This window comes from Narcine bancroftii, chromosome 11, assembly GCF_036971445.1.
Source record: "Narcine bancroftii isolate sNarBan1 chromosome 11, sNarBan1.hap1, whole genome shotgun sequence".
Lineage (NCBI taxonomy): Eukaryota > Metazoa > Chordata > Chondrichthyes > Torpediniformes > Narcinidae > Narcine > Narcine bancroftii.
The window spans coordinates 68,667,210-68,690,607 of record NC_091479.1 but is presented as its reverse complement, the minus strand read 5'-3'; the positions used below and the strand labels follow the sequence as shown (position 1 = coordinate 68,690,607).

General features: G+C 40.6%; 3 protein-coding genes across 11 annotated transcripts in view; 1 reads left to right on the top strand and 2 right to left on the bottom strand.

The window, feature by feature from the left end:
* Positions 1 to 23,398, top strand: part of LOC138745850 (ATP-dependent DNA helicase DDX11-like) — a 190,721-nt gene that overhangs the window by 31,349 nt on the left and 135,974 nt on the right. For 3 of the 8 annotated variants that reach the window (XR_011346552.1, XR_011346548.1, XR_011346549.1), the window contains exon 4: positions 6,872 to 6,969. The exons of 4 other annotated variants lie outside the window; for them this stretch is intronic. The gene's annotated coding sequence lies outside the window, so the exon portion shown is untranslated. Of the gene's footprint in view, positions 1 to 3,775; positions 3,865 to 6,871; positions 6,970 to 23,398 lie in introns of all 8 variants that reach the window. One more of the 8 variants, XR_011346550.1, reaches the window with a different exon arrangement.
* Positions 1 to 23,398, bottom strand: part of LOC138745852 (aldo-keto reductase family 1 member D1-like) — a 58,795-nt gene that overhangs the window by 26,432 nt on the left and 8,965 nt on the right. For both annotated transcript variants that reach the window (XM_069903261.1, XM_069903260.1), the window contains exons 5-6: positions 7,155 to 7,277; positions 5,323 to 5,432 (exon numbers count right to left, since the gene is read on the bottom strand). In XM_069903261.1, the coding sequence (XP_069759362.1) occupies positions 5,323 to 5,432; positions 7,155 to 7,277 (233 nt within the window). The remainder of the gene's footprint in view (positions 1 to 5,322; positions 5,433 to 7,154; positions 7,278 to 23,398) is intronic.
* LOC138745857 (uncharacterized) lies at positions 9,556 to 23,398 on the bottom strand. Its single transcript, XM_069903273.1, has 2 exons — positions 20,595 to 23,398; positions 9,556 to 10,471 (listed from the first exon to the last, which is right to left on the bottom strand). The coding sequence occupies exon 2, from the start codon at positions 10,301 to 10,303 to the stop codon at positions 9,680 to 9,682; it is 624 nt and encodes a 207-aa protein (XP_069759374.1). The 5' UTR covers positions 10,304 to 10,471; positions 20,595 to 23,398; the 3' UTR covers positions 9,556 to 9,679.

The window sequence follows — 23,398 nt, the reverse complement described above, 5'->3', positions numbered from 1 at the left end:
TTCAAAACAATCTTTTTTTGCACCCTTTCCAGCTTTTGCTTTCCTCAATCCTCATGGATGTTTGTAACAAACCTTGACTGTTATTAATGCAGCACAGGTGGGAACTGAGCCTGCATCTGGTAAGGATTGAAACCACAGAGTTTTGAACAAGACATTTCAATGGTGCACATTGAGCTCTAAGGCAGGGTTGGCCAAACTTGCTTAATGCAAGAGCCACAAACGATAAAACTCAGATGTGTGAGAGCCGCAGGAGATGAACAAAATTGTTACATACACATTTTGTTACAAAAATTATATAAATTTTAAGAAATGCATATTAAATTCAACAATATATATTGATGCATGCAGTTTTTAAACTGTTAATTTGTATTAATTTCAGATATCACAAAGACACAAAAATGTAAAAAAAGTAAACCAAAAAATTAGAGGTATTTTAATCAGATTTCCACCTTACAAAATTAGTCTTATTATAATTATGTTTTTATGACAAAAATACAATGCTACAAATATCATGCTATTAAAGACGGTAATTACTGCTGGTAGTGGTCTTGCGGGTCTCCATCTTGGCTGTGTCGTTTAAAATCTGGCTGATATGTTGTCAGAGCTGTAAGAATTAGCTCCGTCAGGTGTTGGTTTGTAAGGATTGCACGATGCTTCGACTTCACAAACCATTACAGAGTACAGTGATTCACAACAGTGTTGAAAATTGAGATGCATCGCACACTAGTTTTCTTTAGTTCAGATATTTTATTGCTGGAACTTGTTTCCAGAACTCAATTGTAGACTGGGATTTATGGATCATTTTTTTGACCCAGGTCCTCCTGTAATTCCATTAGTTCCATTTCCACAGCAGATGATTCGATAACCAGAGGTTCGGGAATTGGACAGCCATTATTGATCACATCAACCATGAATGGATTTACAAGAAAGACAAAGCAGGGCTTCAGCTTCTGCAAGTCATCAAACCTGGCTAGGAAATTAACAAGCAGTTCTTGTCATTTATCTTTGTATTCTTCCAGTTTATAGTTTTTTATTTCAATGTCAGGAAATGTATTTACTGAGATAGGGGAAGTGACTGAAGTTTCTTGACAATATATCTCTTTGAAAAATTCTTATTTTATTCTGAAAGCTGAAAATTGTTTGAGTAAGATCAGAAATAATCTTATCTTTCCCCTGCAGTGCCAAGTTGAGAGTTTGTAGATGATCATTATATCAGTAAGGAACATCAGATCTTGCATCCATTCATCATTTTCCAGTTGAGGATAGGATCTTTTATTTTCTTTGAGAAAAGTAATAATAGGGCTCCAACAAATCCACAAAACTACTCTAGACATTGCTGGTTGACAGTCACCTCACAATGGAGTAGAAAGATACATCACTAGGTTTATCCTCAAGCTCCAATTCTTCAATAAAATTTCTGAACCGTCGGTGGGTCTTCCCATTTGCGCGTATGAAATTGCTAATTTCAAGGACAGCTTTCATAACATCTTCATACTTGAAGTATCTGGCTGCCAGGTGTTCACGATGAATAATGCAATGAACAGGGAGAAACTCTGGAAAACTGGGATCACTTTCTATAAGTGCAAATAATCTTACATTTTCCCCACCATTGCAGGTGCTCCATCTGTTGCAACACTGAAGAGGTTATTCAGTGGAAAATCAGCATTTCTTAAGGTTCTGTCAAGCGCATTTTTAATGGCTTCACCACGAGTTGTTTCTTTCAATGCCACTAAGTCCAACATCTCTTCTTTCACATTTACATCAGAGGAAACATAATGAACAAATCTTGCCAGTTGTGGGTTGTCTTGTATGTCTGTTGATTCGTCAAGAGCTAAGCTGAATGGAAGAGAATTTTTAAAATTATTTTGCATTTTGCCTGCAACATCGGCACTGATCTGAGAGATATGCCTCTCTGTAGTGTGGTGAGAAACTGGGGTTTGTGCTATTAGTCTCTGAAATTTTGTGTTATTTGGATCTAACACTGGAACAACCTCAGCTATATTCTTCTTAATAAATTCGCCATCAGAATATGGGTATTTATAACAACTGGCTTCAGTCGTTGTATCGGCTTCCTTACTGAACAATGTCAACAGTGTCTGCTGGCTGTTTATTGATGATTTTCTAGTCTGATTTAGGTGGGTGATCCTACAAGAAGTTTTTGTGATTAGTTCCATGGCAGTGTTTCAAGTTACTGGTCTTGTAATGGCTGAGTGGCACGTGACAGATAAGGCACAAAGGTTTACCACCTTTAACTGTGAATGCAACCTCTTCGTCCCACTCTGGCTGAAAATTTCTGCTTTCATCTTCATTTTTCATTTCTTACAATTTGTTGAAGCCATCTTCACAGAGTTTTCACAGAAACTTTAAATAAGATTTATATCTGAAGTGTACCAGCTAGGTCTGCACAGTTCAACGTCTGCACTTATACTGAACTCCCTTCCGTAGGTATCGGAACACTTTATATAGCAGCACATTTCTTGCTCTGGATTTGGGTCGAAATTTCTAGAATATTTGAATTTTCCACATATTAGAGGTAAAAAAGCTGCATGTGGCTTGCGAGCCGCAGTTTGGCCACCTCTGCTCTCTGGTATCTGAGTGAGCTGGGGTTTTACAAGTGGCCCTACCTCTCCCAGGCAGAGAGCAGTCAAAAACCAGTCATCATTCCTGTCCCAGGTTCTATCCATGGTCAGAAACAATGAATTGTGGTGGATGATGTTTGTGCCCATACGCCATCATGTTGAAATAACGAGACCACACTTGAAGTTGTCAGCCAGCAAAGAGAAGTGTTTATTACAGTGTTATCAGGCTTGATATAGACACACAACATGTGACCTGGTGTCATGACATCTGAAGTGCTAACGACCTCATGACATAGCTACGTCGAGTAGGCCAGGGCTTCTCAGTAGACCTATGGGTGCTGCTGAGTCACTATGCTTCGTGGCTGTAGTGGCTAGTTGCCAGTATATAGGAGGCTGTTGTATCTAGCTGTCTGTCATAAGACAGGTGCTGTTAGCACTGGTTCTGCCCACTCCCTCCAAGCGTACCACTACAATATGTATTTTAAACACATTGGGGAAGGAATGGATACATGCTGAGTAACATCAGAGAATATAAAAGATTTTCTTGAGCATTAATCAGCAGAAAATATTTTTTCCCCCTATCTCTCTCGAAAACTCTGTCCTTTGTACTGTACTTTTTACTATACTTATGGGCTAACTGGCTGGACCACACACTTTCTCACAGTACCTCAGTCCATGCAACAGTAAACTTGAACTTGAAAATGAGCATTTCAATGTCACTCTGGCCTTTCATATTCACAGTTGCTCAGGATGGCATTATTCTGTGGGCAACATGGTCTTGATAGCGACTTGCCTCGCTGCATTGGGATCACCTTTCTTACCTCTATCCTTGAGCTATCCCCTATATCTCCAACACCCACTCCTGACATCCCTTACCGTCTCCGACAAATGCTGGACTCCAATTCTTCATCATCTCCACCACATCCCTCCACACAGGGCAAGTGGACCCTGTGGCCCCCATCCTATCTCTTAAGCTCACCTCTTACGAAAAGAACTCTGAACCTCACACAGGTGACACCTGATTCACTCCTTGTGGCATGACCATGACTTTGAGCAGTTGGCCATGAGGTCTGAAAGGGTTGGCATTCTGTTGCTGAACTGATCTGTCCCAAGCCTTCTCTGGGAAACTCTTCTATCACTGAAAGGGGTAAGTTACACCGCCCCCAAAGCTGATGGCATTTCTGTTCTGCCCATAGAGACACCATCTGAACTATGACCCTTGTCAGCCATCCTAAATTGAAAAGTTAGAACTTCAGGTGTGCTGGGGAAGCTGGATTGGAGAGAGGTCTGTGTTACCTTGTTTGTTTGCTCTTGTTGGTGACTTGAAACAAGAAGGACCATTAAATTTAATCACAGCAAGGGATTATTCAGGAGTTATGGGCATTGGAATTATGTGTATATAACAAATTAACATTTTGCATAACTTTGGATTGAGATTTTCATATAATGAGTAACAAAGCATACTGTATAATAGTAATATTCAAGAACACACAAATATAAAAAAATAAACAATTTGAGATTAAATTAAGATGAATTAAGAAGAATTCAAAGTACCTTGAGCTTACACCTCTGTAATGATTCTTCAAAGAATGAGAGGAAGCTCCCCGTAAGCATGTATATTATGACATATGATGTCGACAGCATCGAGTCCATGCTGCTGAAGATCCAGCTGCGCTGGGTGGGTCACGTCTCCAGAATGGAGGACCATCGCCTTCCCAAGATCGTGTTATATGGCGAGCTCTCCACTGGCCACCGTGACAGAGGTGCACCAAAGAAAAGGTACAAGGACTGCCTAAAGAAATCTCTTGGTGCCTGCCACATTGACCACCGCCAGTGGGCTGATATTCCCTCAAACCGTGCATCTTGGCGCCTCACAGTTTGGCGGGCAGCAACCTCCTTTGAAGAAGACCGCAGAGCCCACCTCACTGACAAAAGGCAAAGGAGGAAATACCCAACACCCAACCCCAACCAACCAATTTTCCCCTGCAGCCGCTGCAACCGTGTCTGCCTGTCCCGCATCGGACTTGTCAGCCACAAACGAGCCTGCAGCTGACGTGGACTTTTACCCCCTCCATAAATCTTCGTCCGCGAAGCCAAGCCAAAGAAAAGAAACTATGGTAACACTCAAACAATTCTTTCTCAAAAGGGATAGCCATAAAATTAACTAGCATATCAAACCGTATCAGCACATTTGCCTTGGCTTTCAACAATTGGGACATCTGTGTACCCAGAGAAAACACTTTAAAGTGTCTGGATTCTCTGTCTTCAGAAGCTTTAAGACCAAACATGAGTTATTTTGTCATAGCAAAGTCTCAACTTTCAGAATTCTCTAATTAGTTACAGTGTGCGTCCATTGTAAATATGTAATTCAAAGGAACCATTTGTCAGACTAAAATATTTGTCGGATTAAAGAATCTTATGCATCTTGAAGCTGAAGAAGCTGGTGAATGCAGCTCAGAACATCATGCAGACAGGCTTAAAAAGTTTTCCATACCTCCTGAATTAACCCCATTCTGTCCTTGCATGGTCCTTTTCATTGCAATCCTATACTCTGCAAATCGTGCTGTTTACACAGGTGTATGAATATTAGAGTTAACCTGTTGATCTGCTCATGGAAGAACCCTTCTCATTGTATAGGTGATTTTGTTACAAATAAATTGGAGTCTTAAACTTCATTCATGATCTGAGTGAAGGACATGGGAAATCTGCAGTTCAGACAGAAGGAAGTCATGATTCTGCTTACCAGAGTGGGTCACGGCAGGTTCCTAGAGGGCTGTATCCCACAATGACTATATCATGAGACTCACAAAATGCCTTTAACTTGCTCTGAGTAAAGTATGGGTGACATTCAACCTGAGGAGAAGACAAAAAAGGGAAAAGGTTCTTGTCATGTTGACGAATTAATTGTCCTGAAGCAGTGACATGTAAAAGGCTCCATAATCTGCCTGAGTGAATAGTTCTTTCATTCCAAGATCACTAGCCGAACAGCTGGAGTTCATTCCACCACTTATCAGGGTTTGGAAGTGGAGGTGCAGGAAATGACTGTTATGGGGTGGGGGGAGGGGGGTTAGGGATGGAGAGTTAAGGATTCTGGGTTTTATAGCAAGGAAGTTGAGGGCAGAGAGAGAGAAGTAGCTTAGGATTCAAAATCCATCTGAAGAGAGGGTGTTATGATGGAGGAAGAGAGGACTCTTTACCATTTCAGTTCAAATCACTGCAAGGGAAGTTGAGCGTTGGTCGATATAAATTGTGCATCTCCTGCATAATATCTGTGGATGTGTTATGGGGGGAATGGTAGGAGGGAAAACAAAAGGAGGCATGAGTTCATGAGATCCTCACACTTCACTGGAAATTGGGGTGGAGAAACCAGGAGGAGGAGCTAAAGATCCAAGTGTGCCTTGAAATAGAAAGGGTGGTCTGCAATCCAGGCATTGTTCCTTCTCAGCTGTGTACGTGCACACACACATTTTGGAGCCAGGGCACAAAGGAAATTTGTGGGCGCACAAAAGGCCAGTCACCTAAATTAATGCAGTTATATATAATACTATAATACGTTACTTCATAGAATACAATCATACTTGTATTCTATTAAAACATGTCAATACAGTTTTATTAGCCATGAGAGATAGGCTTTAACAAAATGATCTTGAAACAATTTCAAGTTTACGTTTACATAAACATTCAGTGCGCACTTTTGTCTCAGGAAAAATATTTGCAGAAGATTTTTGTGCACACGGATACCTAAAAATTAGAGGGGACTTTGAATCCAGGGCATTTCAGGAATAATGAGTACAATGAGGAAAAATGAGGAATAGGGTCCTGAGGTCACATGATCAGCATTGATTGCATTGAATGGTGGGGCATGCTTGAAGGACTGATCTCCTGCTCCCATTTTCTATATTTTTATGTTTCCATGGCAAGGAGAACAACCAGAGCATTGATTTTGATAGGAATTAGGCCGTCAAAGATGGAGCTGATATTGTGGTAGATAGAAACATACTGGTATTTGGAGGCTTGTCAGTTGGGAAATTTTAATCCATTGTGGGTGACTTTGGAGCAGGGTGATCTTCTGAGAGGAGCGACATTGAAGAAATACTACACGTGCACTGACACCTCAGAATCTCCAGGCCTGTGACTTTTTAGAAGGGAGGATGAGCAGTCAGGGTGGGACTGAGAACCTTTGAGTCTATGTATTTGAGGTCATGAAAAGCCCTGAGATAGAGGCAGAATGAACATACCATATCACAAACTATCCACCTGCCTACTCAATAGCATTTGCTCTATCTGCATAGGTTCCACATTGGTCTCATGAGGCACCTCAGAATCAACAAACCCTGATTCCAAGGGTCTGCTGGAGAAGAAGATCAGAGAGAACCTGATCCCCAGTCAGGTTGGTGGGAGAGATGGAAATCAAGGCCACATGTGATGTCATGAACAATCTTGATTATAGGTTTAGGATTGAATCTATTAAGCAAGCAGAAATGCCATATTTAGGTTGAAAGTTTCATCATATCACTAAGGTTCAGTATGGTCACAAGACAGTACCACAACAGTTCTATTACAAGTGGACTGTACCTGATTTACTGCTGGCTTGTATTTCAGGCCTGGTTTATTCAGTATCTGCTCCAGTTGCCTGCGATTGAAATTGGACACGCCAATCGACTTGACCAGACCAGCATCCTTGCACAATTCCAGAGCCTGGCAAATAAAAACCCTTACACAAAGTGAAACACCATGGACATGGCAAATCATAATGACTTGTCGACTGTTTACTCTCCATGGATGCTGCCCAATATATTAACTGTGTCTGGCATCTTCTGTTCTGTTTTTTTTTGTTTTTTAAATTTATTGCACCGTGAAACCATATCAATAACAATATATACAAGTGTTCATCATTAAAATAAACACAGTGACATTTCCTCCCCCCTTCAATCTTCACACCCTCCCCACCCCCATAACGTAAAATAAGGATCAAAAGCAAAAACAGACAATAAATGCACACAAAAAAGAAAAGATGAAAAACAAAAAAAAGGTTTTGTCGTCCATATTTCCATATTTAAGTATTATTGTACTGTGGTACACTATCGAACAGAAGCAAACACATAAAACCCAAAGTCTGTACAACAGGCTTTATTAGACATAAACTTCCACAGAGCCAGCTGTGAGGAGAGCTGCTGTAAACTCTGAGAATGTCTTCAAAGGGCCGGCTCAGGCTTATATCCCGAGGGTGATTGACAGCCGGCCAGGTGTTGCCTTGTCCCCATGCTCTTCTGCAGGTACAGAGGTTGCCCCCTGCAGTAGGCCAGTGGTGTACCAGCTCACGTACTTGTATCATCTCATTTAAAGAGATGGAGGTCTGAAATCGGCAGTTTCTAACATAATTTATGTATGGTTCCCAAATTTGTTCAAATAAAGTATATTTGTCTTTTAGATTGTGGGTAATTTTTTCTAATGGAATATATTTGTTCATTCCTATATCCCCATTGTTGTATTTTTAAGCTTGCCTCCCCTTTTCCAAGTTGTTATTATACACTTTTTTGCTGCTACAAGCGTTATTCATAATAAATCTTTTTTGGCCTCTGTCTAATTTTAGGCCTAGTTTTTTGTCTTTAATGTTATTTAACAGAACGATTTCTGGATCTTTTGACGTTATTTTTTGTAATTCTGTTTCATATTAATTTTAAATCCTCCCAGAAATTTTTCACATTTGTACGTCCAAATTGCGTGCAATGTTGGTCCAGTCTCTTGTTTACAGTGGAAGCCTCTATCCGATATTGTTGGATTCCACTCTCTTAACTTCTGAGCTGTAACATATAGTCTATGTAGCCAGTTGTATTGTATCATACAAAGCCGAGTATTTATTGTATTCCTCATGGCTCCTGTGCCTAACTCCTCCCATGTTTCGTTCTTTCTTATATTTAAATCTTTTTCCCAACTATTGAGGCTTGTACCTTGTTTCATCATCTTCCTTGTATTGCAAATTGTTATACATGTTTGTTATAATTGTTTTACTATTGCTGTGTCCATAGCTGCTACTCTCAGGTAATCTCAGGCTAGTTCCCAATTTATCTTTTAAATAGGTTTTCAACTGATAGTATGCAAATATTGTACCATATGTTATTCCGTATTTGTCTTTTAATTGTTCAAATGTTAATAAATTATTTCCCAAAAAGCAGTTTTCTAGTTTCTTAATTCCTTTTCTAGCCTTTTCCCTAAAAAATAAATGATCTATTGTGAAAGGGATTGATGGGTTTTGCGTCAATAACATTTTTGGTATTTGATAATTTATCATCTTTTGTTCCAGGTCTATTCTCTTCCATGTTTTAAGTATATGATGTAGTACTGGTGAATTGTTGTATTGCACCAGCTTCTCATCCCATAGACAGAGTAAATGTTTTGGGACATTTTTTCCTAATTTATATAGTTCTATCCTAAGCCAGTCTGGTTTTTCTCCCGTCTGGTAAAAATCTGATAAATACCTTAACTGCGCAGCCCTGTAATAATTTTTGAAATTTGGTAACTGCAACTCTCCTTGTTTATACCTGCATGTTAATTTTTCTAATGCTACTCTTGATTTTTTACCCTTGCATAAAAACTTTCTTGTTAATTTATTCAATTGTACAATTTATTCAATTGTAGCGGCAGCTACTCTGCTCCTGCAATAACACACACAACCAGACGGATTGAGCTCACCGAGCAGTCCATTTTATTGGAGGCTGCTGGGCTGCACTTATACTCCCAGCCCGGACCTGGCTGAGAACCACCTTGGAGGACGTTGATGTCACCTGGGTGTCACGTGTCCTCAAGTGCGGGTATCTAAGCCCCGAGCTGGAAGGAAGGAAAACACCCGAAGGCGCCATTTTGGCCGGCTACCCTGCCACATGGCTTACAAGCAGGACCGGTCACCTACCTTGTGGTGAGCCACCACACAGCAACCCCCCACCCCCCACCCCCCCAGAACCAGCACTAATGTCCTTTTTTGCTGGGCGGCCTCACATCTTGGGTTTTGCAACGACCACGGGCTCGGTGGGAACAAGGTGCGCTGGTAAACAGCTCATGCCTGCCCCCAAGTCCAGCGTGAACATCGAGCCGGTATGCTGTTAAACCCCGTACGGCCCCTCATACGGTCGCTGCAGAGGTGCCGCAGTCGGGCCCCACTGCTCGCCAGGAACGTGAGATGGGCGGGTGCCATGCCTGGGTGATGGTGGGGGTTTGAAGGAGTCCAAGCATGCCCTGAGGTGAGGAAGTAGTTCGTGCGGCGACCACTGGGGATTGTGAGGTGCGTTGACGAACTCACCTGGTAGTGCCATCAGGATCGCCTCGGGCCAGCGAGTGGTCCGGTCCACCACTGTAAACAGGTAACAGTTGCCCCAGGAAACTGGTAAGGGGCCGACGATGTCCACATGAATGTGGCTGAACCATTCCCGGACGTGCTCGAACTCCTGTACAGGCGCCCTGGTGTGTATGTGCACCTTGGACGTCTGGCAATGGGTGCATGTTCTGGCCAAGCCCGCGATCTGCTTCTGCAGCTCATGCCACCATCCGGACTGTGGACCTGATGGAAGGATGTGAAAGGTTGTGGATGTGACAAAAGACCTGCCTGCGCCACTGCTGCGGGGTGCCCAAGGAGATATTGCATAGGATGGTGCCGTCACCGCTTGTAGTCGGGAGGTCTTGGAACCACAGACCAGTGATGGCAGTCTTGAAGGCTCTTGTCTCATCATCTTCCTAGTCCCGGGTGAGCTGGTCGAAGTCAAGGCCGGGCGTCAGCGCTCAGATGGCCAGTTGTGAGAGTGCATCGACAACCACATTGTCCTTTCCCACCTAGTTCCGAATGTCGGTGGTAAACTCCGACACGAAGGAGAGGTGACGCTGCTGGCAATCGCGAGCGCCTGGGTTTTTAAAAAATTTTTTTTATTTTTCACACTATAAACCACATTGATCAAAATACATACATTTTCCTTTTCAAATATATACAGTGTCGTTTTCTCCCCCCCTCCTTCTTCCCATCCCACCCTCCCTACCTCCCCTCCCATTCATTTAAAGTTCAGAATCTAAGATACATTAAACCCGTCAAACAATGTTGTCACTCAATAAGAACAAACAAGAAATTGCACTGAGTCAATTCTTTTCATTCCCTTCTCCTTCTGTCATTTTAGGTGGTAGATGTCCCCAGTAGGTTTTCTCTATTGTGTTTCATGTATGGCTCCCATATTTGTTCAAATATTGTAATATTATTTCTTAAATTATATGTTATTTTTTCTAATGGAATACATTTATTCATTTCTATATACCATTGTTGTATTCTCAAGTTATCTTCTAATTTCCAGGCTGACATAATACATTTTTTTGCTACGGCTAGGGCTATCCTAACAAATCTTTTTTGTGCACCATCCAAATCAAGTCCAAATTCTTTGTTTTTTATGTTACTTAGGAGGAAGATCTCTGGGTTTTTTGGTATATTGCTTTTTGTGATTTTATTTAATATCTGGTTTAGATCTTCCCAAAATTTTTTCACTTTCTCACATGTCCAGATTGCATGAATTGTTGTTCCCATTTTCTTTTTACAGCGAAAACATCTGTCAGATACTGTTGAGTCCCATTTATTTAACTTTTGAGGAGTTATATTGTATCATACGTAACCTCGTGGTTATTGTATTTCTCATAGTTCCTGAGCATAACTTCTCCCATGTTTCCTTCTTTATCTTTATGTTTAGATCTTGTTCCCATTTTTGTTTAGTTTTACCATTTGTTTCCTCATTCTCCTTTTCTTGTAGTTTAATATACATGTTTGTTATAAATTTTTTGATTATCATTGTGTCTGTAATCACATATTCAAAATTACTTCCCTCTGGTAACCTCAGACTGCTTCCCAATTTGTCCTTCAAGTAGGATTTCAGTTGGTAGTATGCCAACACTGTATCGTGAGTTATATTATATTTATCCTTCATTTGTTCAAAGGATAATAATTTATTTCCTGAAAAGCAATTTTCTATTCTTTTGATCCCTTTTTTCTCCCATTCTCTAAAGGAAAGGTTATCTATTGTAAAACGGATTAGCTGATTTTGCGTGAGTATTACTTTTGGTAGTTAGTAATTTATTTTATTCCTTTCTGTATGAATCTTCTTCCAAATATTGTGCAGATGATATAATACTGGAGAATTCCTACGTTGTACCAATTTTTCATCCCATTTATATAATATATGTTCGGGTATCTTCTCCCCTATTTTATCTAGTTCTAATCTAGTCCAATCTGGCTTTTCCCTTGTTTGATAAAAATCTGATAGGTATCTTAATTGTGCGGCTCTATAATAATTTTTAAAGTTTGGCAGTTGTAAGCCTCCTTGTTTATACCATTCTGTTAATTTATCTAGTGCTATCCTTGGTTTCCCCCCTTTCCATAAAAATTTCCTTATTATTTTCTTTAACTCCTTGAAGAATTTCTCCGTCAAGTGTATTGGCAATGCCTGAAATAGGTATTGTATCCTTGGGAAAATGTTCATTTTAATACAGTTAGTACTATTAGTGGAAGTTGATACTATTAGTGTTAGTGGTAAGTCTTTCCAATGCTCTAAGTTGCCCTGTAATTTTTTCATTAGTGGATAATAATTGAGTTTATATAGATGGCCGAGGTTTTTATTTATTTGTATACCTAGGTATTGTATTGCTTGCATTTGCCATCTGAATGGTAATTCTTTCTTAAATTTTGAGAAATCCGCATTATTCATTGGCATTGCTTCATTTTTATTTGCATTAATCTTGTATCCCGACACTTCTCCATATTCCTTCAATTTCTTATGTAATTCTTTTATTGATATTTCTGGTTCTGTTAAGTATACTATAATGTCATCTGCAAATAAACTGATTTTATATTCCTTGTCTTTTATTTTTATCCCTTTTATTTTATTTTCTGTTCTTATCAGTTCTGCTAGTGGTTCTATGGCTAACGCGAACAATAAGGGCGATAGTGGGCATCCCTGCCTTGTTGATCTGCTTAAGTTATTGTTTTGATATATATCCATTTACTGTCACTTTCGCCAATGGCCCCTTATATAATGTTTTAATCCAATTAATATATTTCTCAGGTAAACTGAATTTTTGTAGTACTTTGAATAAATAATTCCATTCTACTCTGTCAAATGCCTTCTCTAAGTCTAAAGCAACTGCTACTGTTGGAGCTTTATTTCCTTCTACTGCATGAATTAAGTTAATAAATTTACAAATATTGTCTGTTGTTCGTCTTTTTTTAATAAATCCAGTTTGGTCTAGATTTACTATTTTTGGTTCATAGTTGGCTAATCTGTTTGCTAATAGTTTAGCTATTATCTTATAATCTGTGTTAAGTAAAGATATTGGTCTATATGATGCTGGTGCGAGTGGATCTTTCCCTGTCTTTGGTATTACTGTAATTATTGCTGTTTTGCATGAATCTGGTAAGCTTTGTGTTTTATCAATCAGGTTGATTACTTCCAGGAGGGGAGGAATTAATAAATCTTTAAATGTTTCATAGAATTCTATTGGGAATCCATCCTCTCCTGGTGTTTTATTGTTCGGTAGTTTTTTTAATATCTCCTGTATTTCTACTATTTCAAATGGTTCTGTTAATTTATTTTGTTCCTCTATTTGTAATTTTGGTAGTTCAATTTTAGTTAAAATTTCATCTATTTTGTCTTCTTTCCCTTCGTTTTCAGTTTGGTATAATTGTTCGTAGAATTCTCATTAATCTCCGATGGATTATATGTGATTTGTTTGTCTTTTTTCCTTGATACCAATACCATTCTCTTAGTTTGTTCTGTCTTAAGCTGCCATGCTAGAATTTTGTGTGTTTTTTCTCCTAGTTCATAATATTTCTGTTTTGTCTTCATTATGTTCTTCTCCACCTTATATGTTTGTAGTGTTTCATATTTTATTTTTTTATCTGCCAATTCTCTTCTTTTAGTTGAGTCTTCCTTCATTGCTAATTCTTTTTCTATATTTGCTATTTCCCTTTCCAACTGCTCTGTTTCCTGATTGTAGTCCTTCATCTTGGTTACATAACTTATTATTTGCCCTCTGATGAACGCTTTCATTGCGTCCCTTAGTGTAAACTTATCTTTCACTGATTCCGTATTTATTTCAAAGTACATTTTAATTTGTCTTTCAATGAATTCTCTAAAATCCTGCCTTTTAAGTAGCATGGAGTTTAATCTCCATCTATACATTCTTGGAGGGATGTCCTCTAACTCTATTGTCAATATCAGGGGTTAGTGGTCCGATAATATTCTAGCTTTATATTCTGTTTTTCTAACTCTGTCTTGCATGTGAGCTAATAACAGGAATAGGTCTATTCTTGAGTATGTTTTATGTCTACCCGAATAATATGAATATTCCTTTTCCTTTGGGTGTTGTTTCCTCCATATATCCAAAAGTTGCATTTCTTGCATTGATTTAATTATAAATTTGGTTACTTTGTTCTTTCTGTTAATTTTTTTCCCAGTTTTATCCATGTTTGAATCCAAATCAAGGTTGAAATCCCCTCCTATGAGTATGTTCTCTTGCGTATCTGCTATCTTCAAAAAAATATCTTGCATAAATTTTTGATCTTCTTCGTTAGGTGAATATACATTGAGTAAATTCCAAAACTCCGAATATATCTGACATTTTATCATTACATATCTCCCTGCTGGATCTATTATTTCCTCTTCTATTTTAATTGGTACATTTTTACTGATTAATATAGCTACTCCTCTAGCTTTTGAATTATATGACGCTGCTGTTACATGTCCTATCCAATCTCTCTTTAATTTCTTGTGCTCCATTTCAGTTAAGTGTGTTTCTTGCACGAATGCTATATCAATTTTTTTATTTTTTCAGTAAATTTAGCAGTTTCTTCCTTTTGATTTGGTTATGTATTCCGTTAATATTTAAAGTCATATAGTTCAACATAGCCATTTCATACTTTGTTTATCTTTCCTTTCCATTTCCTCATCATCACCTTTCCTTCTTATCCATTTCTGCTTTCTTGTTTTGAACACTTTATAAGACAACATTTCTAAAACATCAAACATTTCCCTTATTCTCCTATCTATAATTTATTTAACCCCACTATCCCCTCCCCTTCCTGAGTTGCCCTTTATCCCTTGTCGGGCAACCACATCTCCTCTCTCCATCTGGATTTGCGAATTCACTCGCAAGTGTCAACTGATTTCGCAGTGACCGTAACTCCTCCCCACCAAGCCCCCCCCAGAAAAGATTCTAATTTTCATATACAACAAAGGTCACTCTCTTAATTCCCTCCTTACTTCCTCTCTTCCCTTTCTTTCCCTTATTAATTATCTATACTCTATTTTCTTTGGCTTGGCTTCGCGGACGAAGATTTATGGAGGGGGTAAAAAGTCCACGTCAGCTGCAGGCTCGTTTGTGGCTGACAAGTCCGATGCGGGACAGGCAGACACGATTGCAGCGGTTGCAGGGGAAAATTGGTTGGTTGGGGTTGGGTGTCGGGTTTTTCCTCCTTTGCCTTTTGTCAGTGAGGTGGGCTCTGCGGTCTTCTTCAAAGGAGGTTGCTGCCCGCCAAACTGTGAGGCGCCAAGATGCACGGTTTGAGGCGTTATCTATATACTCTATATATTTTCCTTTAAATACGCATACACTCATGTACACACATATATACACACACACACACACACACACACACATATATATATATATATATATATACACCCATATACACACATACATATAGTTCGTGGTCATTTTTGCTCTCGTTACATGTCTTCATCTCTCTGTCTGTTTTGTAGTTGTTCTGCAAATTTTCGTGCTTCCTCCGAATCCGAGAATAGTCTGTTTTGCTGCCCTGGATTAACTATTTTAAGTACCGCTGGGTACTTTAGCATAAATTTATATCCTTTTTTCCATAGGATCGCTTTTGCTGTATTAAACTCCTTTCCCTTCTTCAGGAGTTCAAAACTTATGTGTGGATAGAAAAAAAATTTTTGACCTTTGTATTCCAGCGGCTTTTTGTCTTCTCTTATTTTCTTCATTGCTTTCTCCAATATATTTTCTCTTGTTGTATATCTTAGGAATTTTACTAAAATGAATCTTGGTTTTTGTTGTGGCTGTGGTTTAGGGGCTAATGTTCTATGTGCCCTTTCTATTTCAATTTCTTCCTGTAATTCTGGTCTTCCTAGGTCCCTGGGGATCCAATCTTTTATAAATTCTCTCATATTCTTGCCTTCTTCATCTTCCTTAAGGCCCACTATCTTTATATTATTTCTTCTATTATAATTTTCCATTATATCTATCTTCTGAGCTAACAGCTCTTGTGTCTCTTTAACTTTTTTATTAGATTCTTCTAATTTCTCTTTTAAGTCCTCTACTTCCATTTCTACGGCTGTTTCATGTTCTTCCACCTTGTCCACTCTTTTTCCTATATCTGACATGACCATCTCTAATCTATTCATTTTTTCTTCTGTACTTTTAATTCTTCTTTTTATTTCACTAAATTCTTGTGATTGCCATTCTTTTACTGATTCCATATATTCTTTAAAAATATATATATCCATTGTCTTGCCTTTCCCTTGTTCTTCCATTTCTCTGTGTTCTTCTTCTTCTTCTTCTTCCTCTGGGTTGGTCATCTGTTGTTTCCTTGACTTCTTTTTACTCTCTTCTTTCTTGTTCTCGTTGTTTTCCATGTTCTCTTCTTGTTGTTGTGCTGTAGCTGTCATTCTCAGCTGTGGAGATCGACTCCTCAGCTGGTGCCCCCTCCTGTCAGTGTTTTTTTTGTCATGTGCATCACGCATGCGCGGTTATGCACTTTTGCTTGGCTCCGCGAGCCATTTTTGTAGTCCTGAGCTCAGGACTTCGACTGACCTGAGGGAGCGGGCTTCTCTCTCCACAGCGGGCCTTCTCAGACAGGTAAGGCCTTCACCTTCTTCTTCCGGCGTCCTTTCTTCTTCTCTTCTTCCCGTTGTTTTCGACTTTTCTTTCTTCGTTGCCATTTTCTTCCCACCTTTACTTTCACTTTATTTTAATTTTTGTGTTTGTGCCTTTGTGTTTTCTGTGTTTTTTTAAAACTTTTCAGGAGAGGGCTGGAGTTCCCCGACCGGCCACTACTCCATCACGTGACTCCTCGCGAGCGCCTGGGTGAGGGGTTTGTGGTCGGTGAAGATGGTAAAAGTCCTCCCCTTCAAAAAATAGTGGAAGTGCCACACCGCCAGATACATGCCAGGTAACTCGCGGTTGAAGGCACTATACTTGTGATCTGGCGGGCGCTGGCGGCTGAAGAATGCCAACGGCTTCCACCTGCTGCTCCAGGATGGCACCGATGGCTGTGGCATAGGCATCGACAGAGAGTGCCATATGCAGGTCGGTGTGCGGGTGGACGAGCATGGTGGCCTTGATAGTCTTGAATGTGGTGTAGGCTTCTGGGTTTCAAGCGAGGATCTTGTGCTTGGCTGTGATGAGGGCAAACAGCGGCTGCATGATGTGCACAGCTCCCAGGATGAAGCGGTTGTAAAAGTTGACCATACCCGCTAACTCCTGCAGCCCCTTGAGGCTGTTCGGGGCTGGGAGCTCCCTGATGGTGGCAATCTTCACAGCGGCGAGTGTGGTTCCTTTAGCCATGATGGTATGGCCCAGGAAGTGCATGGACTCTTTCCTGAACTGGCACTCCGAGCCTTGGTTCCTCAGCGCTGGTGGTAGAAGCAGAGGCCTGAAGCGGATGCTGTGGCCTTGGTTATATTCTTGGGGGCACCTGCAGGGGCCGGGTGCTCTACCGCAGCGCTATGGGCGGGCTTGGCATGGTCGTGCCCGTATCTCGTGACCTGCTGCACCACTGAGCCTTTCAAGAATCATGTGAGCTATAGCTCTTGGGCCTTCTGAGCGACCTTCCTCGGGTCACTGAAGGTCTCCTGAACCAGCAGCGGGTGGATGTACACGGGCATATGTTCGAGGAAGATGCGCTCAAAAAATGGGCAGTTGGTATGCTCACCCATGAGCGCGAGCATCTCATCCATCAGTTCCATCGGGGATCTGTCCCCCAGGGCTTCGAGGAGCAGCACCCCAGCAGCACGCTGGTGTCTCGATAGTCTGAGGGACCCGGTAAGCACTCACTTGATGTTCTCGTACTTGTCCTTGGCGGGTGGGTGCTGAACAAGGTGCAGCACGCGTCTGGCGGTGGCCTGGTTCAGGGCAATGACCACATGGTAGAATTTAGTCATGTCGGACGAAGTCTGGCGGTGGTGAAACTGGGCCTCCGCGTGGCTGAACCAGGTCTCCGGCTCCTGAGCCCAGAATTCAGGCAGTTTCGCTGATCCCAGGCTCGCTCATGATGAGTTCAAACACTTTTGAACCAGTCGGGGTCACCAATTGTAGCGGTGGCTACACTGCTCCTCCAATAACACATGCAACCAGATGGGTTGAGCTCAGTGAGCAGACTAGTTTATTGCAGGCTGCTGGGCTGCACTTATACTCCCAGCCCAGACCTGGCTGAGAACCGCGCTGGAGGGCGCTGATGTCACCCGGGCATCACATGATCCTCAGGTTTCTGAGCCCCGAGCTGGAAGGAAGGGAATCCCCAGATGGCGCCATTTTGGCTGGCTGCCCTGCCGTGTGACTTACAAATGGGGCTGGTTTGCCTGCCTTGTGGTAAGCTACCACACAATCTTATAAAAACATTTCTCTGTCAAGGGAATTGGTAACGTTTGGAACAAATATTGTATCCGTGGAAATACATTCATCTTAATGCCCTTTACTCTCCCTATTAAAGTTAATGGCAGCTCTTTCCATGACTCTAAATCTTCCTGTATCTTTCTTATTAGCGGATGGTAGTTTAATTTATACAAATTGTTTAGGTTATTATCTATCCTGATACCAAGGTAACATATAGCCTGTGTTTGCCATTTAAAAGGGAATTCTTTTATACATTTTGCATAATCAACTTTGTTCACTGGCATCACTTTGTTTTATTTATATTGACCTGATATCTCTCCATATTCTTTCAGTTTCATATATAGCCTTTTTATTGACCTATCTGGATCTGTTAAATATACTATAATATCTGCAAATAGGCTAATTTTAAATTCTTTCTCTTTTATTTTTATTCCTTTTATCTTGTGTTCCTTCCTTATCAGCTCTACCAATGGTTCTATAGCTAAGGCAAACATGGAAGAGGACAATCGTCATCCCTGTCTAGTTGACCTTCTCAATATAAAGTGGTCTGAAACATACCCATTTACTAAGGTCCATTATACAGTGCTCTAATCCAATTAATAAATTTTCTGGTAATTTCAATTTCTGTAGTACTTTAAATAAATAGGTCCATTCTACCCTGTTGAAAACTTTCTCTGCATCTAGAGTAACTGCCACAGTTGGCGTTTTATTCATTTGCACTGTATGGATTAAATTAATAAATTTACAGACATTGTCTGCTGCCCTTCTATTTTTAACAAATCCAATCTGATTCCCCTTTACCAATTTCAATACACAGTCAGTCAATCTATTTTCTAGTTGTTTTCTAATTCATTTGTAATCTGCATTTAGTAAGGTCTATACGACGCCGGTGACAGCGGGTCCTTTCCCATTTTGGAACTACTGTGATTATTGCCATTTTACATGAGTCAGGCAGATTTTGGGTCTCTTCCACCTGTTTTATTACTTCTAGAAGGGCAGGGTTAATGAATTCTTAAATACTTTATAAAACTCTGAGGGGAATCCATCATCGCCTGGTGCTTTATCATTTGGTAGTTTCATTAATGTATCCTGTATTTCTGCAATTGTAAAGGGGGTTATCAAGTTATTTTGATCCTCCAATTGTAGTTGTGGGAATTCGATGTTTGATAAAATCTCATCAATTTTATCGTTCTTTCCTGTATTTTCAGTTTGATACAATTGCTTGTAGATTTTTAAAAATTTCCATTAATCTCTAATGGGTTATATGAGATCTGCTTATCTTCTTATTGCTAAAATGGTTCTTTTTGCTTATTCTGTTTTAAGTTGCCAGGCCACTATTTTGTGGGTTTTTTCTCCTAATTCATAATATCTTTGTTTTCATAATGTTTTTCTTCACTTAGTATGTTTGTAATGTTTCACATTTTAATTTTTTTCTCTGCCAATTCTCTTTTTTTCTCTGTATCTTCCCTTCTCTCTGAATCCTTTTCTATAGCTGTTATCTCTTTTTCCAATTGTTCTATTTCCTGGTTATATTATTTTAATCTTAGTCATGTAGCTAATTATTTGTCCTCTAATAAAGGCCTTCGTTGCATCCGATAATATAAATTTATCTTATACTGACTTTGTATTTATCTCAAAATACGTTTTGAGGAATCCCGAAAATCTTGCCTTTTTAACAATATAGGGTTTAGCCTCCATCTATATGTTTTCGGTGGAATAACCTCTAATTCGATTGTAGTAATAAGGGTGAGTGGTCAGATAAAAGTCTTGCCTTATATTCGGTTTTTTGAACTCTCCCCTGAATCTGAGCTGACAACAAGAACGTGTCTATCCTAGAATAGGTTTTATGTCTATTTCAATAATATGAATACTCTCTTTCTTTTGGGTGTTGTTTTCTCCATTTGTCAATTATTTTTATATCATTCATTGAATTTAGCATAAATTTGGTTGCTTTATTTTTATTGTCTTCCCGGTTTTATCCATCACTGGGTCAAGGTTAAAGTTAAAGTTCCCCCCACCCCCAGTAAAATGTGCCCCTGTGTATCTGCTATCTTTAGAAAGATGTCCTGCATAAATTCCCTGATCTTCTTCGTTAGGTGCATAAATGTTTAGCAAATTCCAAATAAATCTGGCACTTCATTATTACATACCGCTGGGTCTGTTATTACTTTCTTTATCTTAATTGGCAGATTCTTGTTAACTAGTATAGCTACTCTTCTGGCTTTCGAGTTGTACCCCTTGCATTCTAAATTCTGCCTTTTGCATATTTTTTTATTGTATTAAACTCTGCCATTAATATATCCATTAGTGTCTTTATTTGGCTGTCAAAATATTCATTATCTATCAGCTGCTTTGACTTTTTACCTTCTATTTTTCCTTCTAAGTCTTTATTCCTTCTCTTTGTTTTCCTTCCCTGGCTCCCCTTCTTGCGTTGCTTCTTCTCCCATCGTTGTCTCTCCTGCCCTGCTCCCGTCAGCGGCATCACTGTATGGTGCACTGTGCATGTGCGATGTCGCTGTACTGTGCGCTGTGCACGTGCAATGCCTCACACATGTGCATTTGTGCTTCTTTTTCGGGCTCTGTGAGCCAGCGATCTAACCTGCCCCGGGAGACATTGCCACCCAGCTGCCTGCTTATTGGGTTTGTAGTTGGGGCCAACATTTTGGTGAGAGCTACTGCTCCCGTGCACAGGTAAGGACTTCCTCCTTTTTTTCTGGAGATTTTCTTGTTTCTTCTTTGTCTGTAATTTTGGTCTTTTCTTTCTTTGGAGCCATCCTCAAGATCTTCTTATACGCCTTATCTTGCAGATTTTCTGTGTTTTATTGCTCCGCTTTGTTTTTTCATCTTTTTTTTCCACTTTCTCCATGGAGGGCTGGTTTTCCCTGGCCATTCACTACTCCATCACGTGACTTCTCCCCCTTCTGTTCTTCTTGTTGATAAGAATATTTTTGCTAATTTTTTCATTGATATGGGGACACTTTGCTGCACTTTGAGAGGACAAACCAAGGTGGACCTATAAGGTAAACAGTAGGGAACTGCAGAGTGTGGCAGAACAGAGGGATCTGGGAATTGATACATAATTCCTTGAAAGTGGTGTTACAGGTAGATAGAATTGTAAGGGGGCTTTTCGCATGTTGGCCATTATAGAGATGGGTGGGGTGTGCGTGCGTGTGTGCGTGCGTGAGTGCACTTCTTTCCAGAGACTCCATTTTGCCAAGTCACATTGCCTGGATGTGCCTTCACACACAACCTAAAAAGAGAGACTCCAGAGATCAGGAAGGACAGCCAGAAGGTGGTTGCGGGAGGGTGAAGAACGGTTATACAACTGCCTCGAGTTAGTGGATTGATAAGTAGAAATTCTGCCTAGCCCCCAAGAGAAAATAATCTCAGAGTTGTATGTGTTGTCATGTATGTACTCTGACAATAAATTTGAAGTTTGTATAACACATTGGTGAAGCCAGATTTGGAGTACTGTGTGTAGTTACCTAAAGGAAAGATGTCAATAAGCAGGGGTGCAGTGCTGTCAGAGTTCACCAGTGCGCTGCTTCGGCACCTCAAGGGGCAGCTCTGGCACCCCATGGGGCAGTTCTGAACACCTCACGGAGTGGCTCCAGCATCTCCTGTCACTGTTTTTGGTGAGCTCCTGCACCTAAAAAATTAGTGCTGCATCCCTGTCAATAAGATTTAAAGATGCACTGAAAATTAGAAGGGTTTTTCCGGGACATGAAGAGCTGAGTTTTCAGAAAAGTTTGAATAGGTTAGGACTTTACTCTCTGGAGCATCAGAGAATAATGGGAGATTTGAAAGAGGTCCTCAAAATTAAATGCAAACTGGAAATTTCACCGAGGTTAGGTGATAAAATCACAGGAGGACCTGGGTGAAAGGTGAAAGGAGAAATGTTTAAGGGGAACATGAGGGGGAATTTCTTCACTCAGAAGGTGGTGAGAGTATGGAATGAGCTGCCAGTGGAGGAGGAGGATGTGGGTTCAATTTTGATATTTAAAAGAAGATTGGGCATGCATACTGTATGGGAGGAATAAGGAAGGCTATGGTTCGAGGGCAGATTGATGGGACAAGGCCGAATAAATAGTTTGGAATGGACTAGACGGACCAAAGGGCCAGTTTCTGTGCTGTAGTGTTCTACGGTTCTAATATCATTTGCAAGGCTAAATCCTGTATTCCAAATGGCCTTCAATTGTTGCTGCCTATCTAGTGATTCATTGCACTGTGCCATATGAACACATTTTCAAACATTGCAGTTTCCTATCATAAGCCTGGCGTTATGTGCTCCCCGAACTAACATGAGACTCTTTGGCCCCCTCCCTTTCCAGCAAAGCCCTGAGGTACAACAATTAAAGGCCATTTGGAATACTTTCACATGGACATAGACCCCGGGGTTCAGTGGATCGGCACAGGGCACAAAAGTTGGGGAACACCCCTTCCAAGAAGGAGAGAATACTACAGGAAAGGTGAGCATGGCAGCAGACCAGCAAGGGTCTCACCAGCTAAAGAACTCACACAGGCTGCAGGGAGCTGGAGACTGGTTAATGAGAACCAGGTATCACGACTGGGATTTGAGAGGGTGCTGAAGGCAAGAAGGGATCTGTTGGTTTTCTGACTGTATCGGAGGTTCAGATCCAGGAGCATGGGTTCGTCAATGGATTGAATAGGAGGGAACGCAGCTGCAGAGTGTTGGAGGTGAATCCATGAACACTCAAGTGTCTCTTACTGTTGGGGGAGCCAAGCAATGTGAATATATTATTACATTTTTTGTATTTGTGCATGATAATAAAGGAATCTCAAATGTTGAAAGTGATTTTAATGGAAAAATGAGTTTGAATTAGATTCTTATTGGCCATAAGAGCAGAAGGTGCCAGGTACAGTCAGATGGAAGAGTAACCTTGAACTTCCAGCTACCTATCATTCTAAATCTTCACTTCGAGGATGGTGGGCATATGAAACAACTGGCCAGACAAAGGGGTAGGCACAGGTGCGTTAGCTTCCTTAAGAAACACCTGAATTATTCCGTGGATGGCAGGAGTTTGGAGAAGTATGGGGCTAATGCAGGCAAGTGAGAGTAAAGCAGGCGGGCATGGCCAAGCTGGGCCTGTGGATGTGTTTCCATGCTATAGGAGTCGATGAATCTATCACTCTCCATCCCACGTTGA

What these genes read in the sequence shown, in the direction of transcription:
- LOC138745857 (XM_069903273.1), bottom strand. Translation starts at nt 10,303, where the DNA reads ATGATGAGACAAGAGCCTTCAAGACTGCCATCACTGGTCTGTGGTTCC.